Consider the following 9,295-nt stretch of genomic DNA (forward strand, 5'->3'; position numbering starts at 1 on the left):
CAGTCTATGACTAGGGTGACTGGAGTCTTTGACAATTTGTTGGGCCTTCCTCTGACACCGCCTAGTATATAGGTCCTGGAAGGATCTGGGGACCCATGCCAAATCTTTTCAGTCTCCAGAGCCTTCTTCACGACTGTCTTGGTGTGTTTGGACCATGATAGTTTTTTGGTGATGTGGACACCAAGGAACTTGAATCTCTCAACCCGCTCCACTACAGTGTGACTACACAAGTCACACTTTAACATTTCCACATATTCGAAGTCTCTGCGGCCTACTGTCCGACCGTGTATTGGGCCTGCATCTGTCCTATGTCCCGCTGTTCAGCAGCCTGGTGGCTGATGGAATTAAACTTACCTTGCTCCTATTCTAGCTGAACTTAATTTACTTCCGGAGGGCAGCAGCTCAAAACGTTGGGCAAGATTATGTGTGGGGTTTCTATGATGCGTTTGGCCTTGTCCCTTGCCCGTTTATCATAGAGGTCCTGAAGCACCCTGCACTGCAGCCCACAGAGCTTTGACCCACTGACAGCCCACCGTACCAGGCCACTGACAGCCCACCGTACCAGCCCACTGACAGCCCACCGTACCAGGCCACTGACAGCCCACCGTACCAGCCCACTGACAGCCCACCGTACCAGGCCACTGACAGCCCACCGTACCAGGCCACTGACAGCCCACCGTACCAGGCCACTGACAGCCCACCGTACCAGGCCACTGACAGCCCACCGTACCAGGCCACTGACAGCCCACCGTACCAGGCCACTGACAGCCCACGGTACCAGGCCACTGACAGCCCACCGTACCAGCCCACTGACAGCCCACCGTACCAGGCCACTGACAGCCCACCGTACCAGGCCACTGACAGCCCACCGTACCAGGCCACTGACAGCCCACCGTACCAGCCTACTGACAGCCCACCGTACCAGGCCACTGACAGCCCACGGTACCAGGCCACTGACAGCCCACCGTACCAGGCCACTGACAGCCCACGGTACCAGGCCACTGACAGCCCACGGTACCAGGCCACTGACAGCCCACGGTACCAGGCCACTGACAGCCCACGGTACCAGGCCACTGACAGCCCAAGGTACCAGGCCACTGACAACCCAAGGTACCAGGCCACTGACAGCCCACCGTACCAGGCCACTGACAGCCCAAGGTACCAGGCCACTGACAGCCCAAGGTACCAGGCCACTGACAGCCCACCGTACCAGGCCACTGACAACCCAACGTACCAGGCCTGGTACTCTCTAAATGGCCGGTGTAGTAGTTGGAGACTATCCTGGTGTTGACATTCAGTTGTCTCAGTCTGGTGTAGTAGTTGGAGACTATCCTGGTGTTGACATTCAGTTGTCTCAGTCTGGTGTAGTAGTTGGAGACTATCCTGGTGTTGACATTCAGTTGTCTCAGTCTGTTCAGGAGGTACAGTTGTTGTTGTCATGTTTTATTGATGTTCTGAGGGTTGGCGTTATAAAAATAGAGTACAGTACAGTAGTCACTACAGAGTAGATAGAGTACAGTACAGTAGTCACTACAGAGTAGATATAGTACAGTACAGTAGTCACTACAGAGTAGATAGAGTACACTAGTCACTACAGAGTGGATAGAGTACAGTACAGTAGTCACTACAGAGTAGATAGAGTACAGTACAGTAGTCACTACAGAGTAGATAGAGTACAGTACAGTAGTCACTACAGAGTAGATAGAGTACAGTACAGTAGTCACTACAGAGTAGATATAGTACCGTACAGTAGTCACTACAGAGTAGATAGAGTACAGTACAGTAGTCACTACAGAGTAGATAGAGTACAGTAGTCACTACAGAGTGGAATAGAGTACAGTACAGTAGTCACTACAGAGTGGAATAGAGTACAGTAGTCACTACAGAGTGGAATAGAGTACAGTACAGTAGTCACTACAGAGTGGATAGAGTACAGTACAGTAGTCACTACAGAGTAGATAGAGTACAGTACAGTAGTCACTACAGAGTGGAATAGAGTACAGTACAGTAGTCACTACAGAGTGGAATAGAGTACAGTACAGTAGTCACTACAGAGTAGATAGAGTACAGTACAGTAGTCACTACAGAGTGGAATAGAGTACAGTACAGTAGTCACTACAGAGTGGATAGAGTACAGTACAGTAGTCACTACAGAGTGGAATAGAGTACAGTACAGTAGTCACTACAGAGTAGATAGAGTACAGTACAGTAGTCACTACAGAGTGGATAGAGTACAGTAGTCACTACAGAGTGGATAGAGTACAGTACAGTAGTCACTACAGAGTAGATAGAGTACAGTACAGTAGTCACTACAGAGTGGATAGAGTACAGTACAGTAGTCACTACAGAGTAGATAGTGTACAGTACAGTAGTCACTACAGAGTAGATACAGTACAGTAGTCAGTACAGAGTGGATAGAGTACAGTACAGTACAGTAGTCACTACAGAGTAGATAGAGTACAGTAGTCACTACAGAGTAGATAGAGTACAGTAGTCACTACAGAGTGGAATAGAGTACAGTACAGTAGTCACTACAGAGTGGAATAGAGTATAGTACAGTAGTCACTACAGAGTAGATAGAGTACAGTACAGTAGTCACTACAGAGTGGAATAGAGTACAGTAGTCACTACAGAGTAGATAGAGTACAGTACAGTAGTCACTACAGAGTGGAATAGAGTACAGTACAGTAGTCACTACAGAGTAGATATAGTACAGTACAGTAGTCACTACAGAGTGGATAGAGTACAGTAGTCACTACAGAGTGGATAGAGTACAGTACAGTAGTCACTACAGAGTAGATAGAGTACAGTACAGTAGTCACTACAGAGTGGATAGAGTACAGTACAGTAGTCACTACAGAGTAGATAGTGTACAGTACAGTAGTCACTACAGAGTAGATACAGTACAGTAGTCAGTACAGAGTGGATAGAGTACAGTACAGTACAGTAGTCACTACAGAGTAGATAGAGTACAGTAGTCACTACAGAGTAGATAGAGTACAGTAGTCACTACAGAGTGGAATAGAGTACAGTACAGTAGTCACTACAGAGTGGAATAGAGTATAGTACAGTAGTCACTACAGAGTAGATAGAGTACAGTACAGTAGTCACTACAGAGTGGAATAGAGTACAGTAGTCACTACAGAGTAGATAGAGTACAGTACAGTAGTCACTACAGAGTAGATAGAGTACAGTACAGTAGTCACTACAGAGTGGAATAGAGTACAGTACAGTAGTCACTACAGAGTGGATAGAGTACAGTACAGTAGTCACTACAGAGTGGAATAGAGTACAGTAGTCACTACAGAGTGGATATAGTACAGTACAGTAGTCACTACAGAGTAGATAGAGTACAGTACAGTAGTCACTACAGAGTGGATAGAGTACAGTACAGTAGTCACTACAGAGTGGATAGAGTACAGTACAGTAGTCACTACAGAGTAGATAGAGTACAGTACAGTAGTCACTACAGAGTGGATATAGTACAGTACAGTAGTCACTACAGAGTGGATATAGTACAGTACAGTAGTCACTACAGAGTAGATAGAGTACAGTAGTCACTACAGAGTGGAATAGAGTACAGTACAGTAGTCACTACAGAGTAGATATAGTACAGTACAGTAGTCACTACAGAGTGGATAGAGTACAGTACAGTAGTCACTACAGAGTGGATAGAGTACAGTACAGTAGTCACTACAGAGTGGATAGAGTACAGTACAGTAGTCACTACAGAGTAGATAGAGTACAGTACAGTAGTCACTACAGAGTGGATATAGTACAGTACAGTAGTCACTACAGAGTGGCTATAGTACAGTACAGTAGTCACTACAGAGTAGATAGAGTACAGTAGTCACTACAGAGTGGAATAGAGTACAGTACAGTAGTCACTACAGAGTGGATACAGTACAGTAGTCACTACAGAGTAGATAGAGTACAGTACAGTAGTCACTACAGAGTGGAATATAGTACAGTACAGTAGTCACTACAGAGTGGATACAGTACAGTAGTCACTACAGAGTAGATAGAGTACAGTACAGTAGTCACTACAGAGTGGAATATAGTACAGTACAGTAGTCACTACAGAGTAGATAGAGTACAGTACAGTAGTCACTACAGAGTGGATAGAGTACAGTACAGTAGTCACTACAGAGTAGATAGTGTACAGTACAGTAGTCACTACAGAGTAGATAGAGTACAGTACAGTAGTCACTACAGAGTAGATAGAGTACAGTACAGTAGTCACTACAGAGTAGATAGAGTACAGTACAGTAGTCACTACAGAGTAGATAGAGTACAGTACAGTAGTCACTACAGAGTGGATATAGTACAGTACAGTAGTCACTACAGAGTGGATACAGTACAGTACAGTAGTCACTACAGAGTGGATATAGTACAGTACAGTAGTCACTACAGAGTAGATAGAGTACAGTACAGTAGTCACTACAGAGTGGATACAGTACAGTAGTCACTACAGAGTAGATAGAGTACAGTACAGTAGTCACTACAGAGTGGAATATAGTACAGTACAGTAGTCACTACAGAGTGGATAGAGTACAGTACAGTAGTCACTACAGAGTAGATAGAGTACAGTACAGTAGTCACTACAGAGTAGATAGAGTACAGTACAGTAGTCACTACAGAGTAGATAGAGTACAGTACAGTAGTCACTACAGAGTAGATAGAGTACAGTACAGTAGTCACTACAGAGTAGATAGAGTACAGTACAGTAGTCACTACAGAGTAGATAGAGTATTGAGCATTTTCAGAATTATTTCATGCTGTTCATATTTAACAGCTTCAGCAGCTATTATATTCACTAATTTGAATTGGTTATATTTAGGATAATGTTTTACATATTTGATTGTATGTTTTAATATGAAAAGCTAATTCCCCAAATTCCTGAAAGTTTTCAGAATTCAGGGTACATTTAGAGGTTTACCAGGAATATTCCCTCTTAGTTCGTTAAGAGGTTGAGTTTGTCTGGAATTCGAGATTAGTTGAATTGACTCTAAATTGAAGAATTGCTATAGAATATTACATTGACGGAATTTATAGGGAGAGGGAATTGAATTGGAATTGAATTTGTGTAATTGACCCCAACCTTGCTACATCAACCCTATAGTCCTTGACGGTCCCCCTGCACTGACTACATCCAACACATTGGCTCGACCCTGGCCAGCCTCAGTCCCTGCTCCATCCCCCAGAGACTCTACAGACAGGCCCAGTCTCTGCTCCGCAGCCTAATACCCTGGTCCGGCATCGCATCCAAGACCGGTATACAATACAGCAGGACCATGTGACAGGGGAGGTGGGTATATGGGAGAGGGGGGAGGTGTGTGTGTGTTAGGGGGAGGTGTGTGTGTGTGTTAGGGGGAGGTGTGTGTGTGTGTTAGGGGGAGGTGTGTGTGTGTTAGGGGGAGGTGTGTGTGTGTTAGGGGGAGGTGTGTGTGTGTGTTAGGGGGAGGTGTGTGTGTGTTAGGGGGAGGTGTGTGTGTGTTAGGGGGGAGGTGTGTCTTAGGGGGAGGTGTGTGTGTGTGTTAGGGGGAGGTGTGTCTTAGGGGGAGGTGTGTGTGTGTGTTAGGGGGAGGTGTGTGTGTGTGTTAGGGGGAGGTGTGTGTGTGTTAGGGGGAGGTGTGTGTGTGTTAGGGGGAGGTGTGTGTGTGTGTTAGGGGGAGGTGTGTGTGTGTTAGGGGGAGGTGTGTGTGTGTTAGGGGGGAGGTGTGTCTTAGGGGGAGGTGTGTGTGTGTGTTAGGGGGAGGTGTGTGTGTGTTAGGGGGAGGTGTGTGTGTGTTAGGGGGAGGTGTGTGTGTGTGTTAGGGGGAGGTGTGTGTGTTAGGGGGAGGTGTGTGTGTGTTAGGGGGGAGGTGTGTCTTAGGGGGAGGTGTGTGTGTGTGTTAGGGGGAGGTGTGTGTGTGTTAGGGGGAGGTGTGTGTGTGTTAGGGGGGAGGTGTGTCTTAGGGGAGGTGTGTCTTAGGGGGAGGTGTGTGTTTTGGGGAGGTGTGTGTGTGTTTTGGGGAGGTGTGTGTGTGTTTTGGGGAGGTGTGTGTGTTAGGGGGGAGGTGTGTCTTAGGGGGAGGTGTGTGTTTTGGGGAGGTGTGTGTGTGTTTTGGGGAGGTGTGTGTGTGTTTTGGGGAGGTGTGTGTGTTAGGGGGGAGGTGTGTGTGTGTGTTAGGGGGAAGGTGTGTGTGTGTTAGGGGGGAGGTGTGTGTTAGGGGGAGGTGTGTGGGAGTCTGAGGGGGTATGTGTTTGGCCTATCTGTTGTTGATTGACTTTCATTTAACTCCATACTCTCTCCCCCCTCTCTGTCTCTTTGTCTCTCTCTCCGCTCTCTGTCTCTGTCTCTCTCTTTCTCCCCCCTCTCTTTCTCCCCCCTCTCTGTCTCTCCCTTCTCGGTTTCTCTCTCTCCCCTCTCTGTTTCTCTCTCCCCTCTCTGTTTCTCTCTCCCCTCTCTGTTTCTCTCTGCCATCTCGGTTTCTCTCTCTCTCTCCCCTCTCTGTTTCTCTCTCTCTCCCTTCTCTGTTTCTCTCTCTCTCCCCCTCTGTTTCTCTCTCTCTCCCCTCTGTTTCTCTCTCTCTCCCCTCTGTTTCTCTCTCTCCCCTCTCTGTTTCTCTCTCTCTCCCCTCTGTTTCTCTCTCTCTCCCCCTCTGTTTCTCTCTCTCTCCCCTCTGTTTCTCTCTCTCTCCCCTCTGTTTCTCTCTCTCCCCTCTCTGTTTCTCTCTCTCTCCTCTCTGTTTCTCTCTCCCTCCCCTCTGTTTCTCTCTCTCTCCCCTCTCTGTTTCGCTCTCTCCCTTCTCTGTTTCTCTCTCCCTCCCCTCTGTTTCTCTCTCTCTCCTCTCTGTTTCTCTCTCCCTCCCCTCTGTTTCTCTCTCTATCCCCTCTGTTTTTCTCCCTCCCCTCTGTTTCTCTCTCTCTCCCCTCTGTTTCTCTCTCTCTCCCCTCTCTGTCTCCCCTCTCTGTCTCTCTCTCTCCCCCTCTCTCTCTCTCTATCCCCCCTCTCTCTCTCTCTCTCTCTCTCTCTCTCCTCTCTGTTTCTCTCTCTGTCCCCCCTCTCTCTCTCTCCCTCTCTCTCTCTCTCTCTCTCTCTCTCTCTCTCTCTCTCTCTCTCTCTCTCTCTCCCTCTCTCTCTCTCTCTCTCTCTCTCTCTCTCTCTCTCTCTCTCTCTCTCTCTCTCTCTCTCTCTCTCTCTCTCTCTCTCCTCTCTGTTTCTCTCTCTGTCCCCCCTCTCTCTCTCTCTCCCTCTCTCTCTCTCTCTCTCTCTCTCTCTCTCTCTCTGTTTCTCTCTCCTCTCTGTTTCTCTCTGCCCCCCCTCTCTCTCTCCCCTCTCTGTTTCTCTCTGCCCCCCCCCTCTCTCTCTCATTTCTGTTTCTCTCTCTCTCCTCTCTCTCTCTCTCTCTCTCTCTCTCTCTCTCTCTCTCTCTCTCTCCTCTCTGTTTCTCTCTCCTCTCTGTTTCTCTCTGTCCCCCCCTCTCTGTTTCTCTCTGTCTCTCTCCCCTCTGTCTCCCTATCTTTCCCTCATCTCTCTCTTTTCTCTCCCTAATCTCTCTCTCGCTCCCCCTCTCTTTTTTCCTCCAGGGTCTTCCCCTGTGTTCTTCAGGACCCTCTGACCCCACCTGAACACCAAACCAAACCACCCAGCCCACCAAACCACCCACCAAACCACCCAGCCCACCAAACCAAGCCACCCACCAAACCACCCAGCCCACCAAACCACCCACCAAACCAAGCCACCCACCAAACCACCCAGCAAGCTACACACCAAGCGTCTCGTCTCTCCCTGGCTGTCCTACAGCTCTCACAGAGACTATGTATTATAGCTGTACATTATATATATCCTCTAATATATAAATACATATATACTGTATATATATATATATACCCTGTCTTCCACTCTACTGTCTGAGCCAGTGGTGTAGTGGAGGGTCAACACGGCACGCACCTTTTTTTTTACTATTGTGGAAAAATGCATTGAAAATATAGGGAGTGGTATTACCTTATTCACTAGAATGGTGTGGACCGGGTTGGGGTCAACTCTGGTTTCAACTGGACCGGGTTGGGGTCAACTCTGGTTTCAACTGGACCGGGTTGGGGTCAACTCTGGTTTCAACTGGACCGGGTTGGGGTCAACTCTGGTTTCAACTGGACCGGGTTGGGGTCAACTCTGGTTTCAACTGGACCGGGTTGGGGTCAACTCTGGTTTCAACTGGACCGGGTTGGGGTCAACTCTGGTTTCAACTGGACCGGGTTGGGGTCAACTCTGGTTTCAACTGGACCGGGTTGGGGTCAACTCTGGTTTCAACTGGACCGGGTTGGGGTCAACTCTGGTTTCAACTGGACCGGGTTGGGGTCAACTCTGGTTTCAACTGGACCGGGTTGGGGTCAACTCTGGTTTCAACTGGACCGGGTTGGGGTCAACTCTGGTTTCAACTGGACCGGGTTGGGGTCAACTCTGGTTTCAACTGGACCGGGTTGGGGTCAACTCTGGTTTCAACTGGACCGGGTTGGGGTCAACTCTGGTTTCAACTGGACCGGGGTGAGATTCAGTAGGGTTAGGTAACTCTGGTTTCAATTTAGACAATTCAGGAAGACAATTTGAAATGCTATTTGTGAATAATCGGACGAATCCACATAGAATAATAATTTGTTATTTCAATACAATCATTGAAGTCCTGAATCCTGAGTTGAGATCGGCACATGAACTCACATTTTCGCACAAATCTTCCATTGACATCAACGTATGATTTACACGGAAGTCTAATTTAATTGTGCACGGAGATCTCTAGGATTAGGATTCCTCCCAGATTGAGTTTCAGTTCACTTTGGGTCTGATTCAGATTTGAGATAAGTACACTTACAGTAAATTAAATCCACGTTTAGTCAATTTATCTCAAGTCTGAATTGTGCTGTTCCTGACCTAATTTGATCTGAAATGGGATTTGACCTGAAACCTGCTGTCTGTCTGTCCCCTTCATGGCTGTCTGTCATTCTGCTACTCACATAGACAACCAGACAGTCTGGTTTTAATCCAGATGTTTAACATAGCTGACATTAGATTTGTATGTCCGCCTGTTTTTTTATTAAGAGATTAAAAATATAACGTGGTAGAAGTTGCTCCCTCTGTGAGATTCCCCCAGTACCCCCAATATCTCTCTCTGTGTGTGTGTGTGTGTGTGAATGGCTGCGTGTAAAAGTTGTCCCTAAGCACTGATGTAAAGTCAGCTTTGCTTTCAACCCCCTTACAGTCAAGGGGGCTCTAGTAAAAGTAGTGTACTACAGTGGGGGAAAAAAGTATTTAGTC

General features: G+C 47.4%; 1 protein-coding gene across 1 annotated transcript in view; it reads left to right on the forward strand.

Annotated features, from left to right (window-relative positions):
• Window positions 1-9,295, forward strand: part of LOC311118482 (N-alpha-acetyltransferase 60) — a 26,044-nt gene extending 16,749 nt beyond the window's left edge. The window contains exons 7-8 of the mRNA XM_084193273.1: window positions 5,144-5,308; window positions 7,573-9,295. Of these exons, the coding sequence (XP_084049399.1) occupies window positions 5,144-5,300 (157 nt within the window). The 3' untranslated portion in view covers window positions 5,301-5,308; window positions 7,573-9,295. The remainder of the gene's footprint in view (window positions 1-5,143; window positions 5,309-7,572) is intronic.

The sequence above is a fragment of the Coregonus lavaretus genome (genome assembly GCF_964263955.1).
Source record: "Coregonus lavaretus genome assembly, contig: HAP1_SCAFFOLD_559, whole genome shotgun sequence".
Lineage (NCBI taxonomy): Eukaryota > Metazoa > Chordata > Actinopteri > Salmoniformes > Salmonidae > Coregonus > Coregonus lavaretus.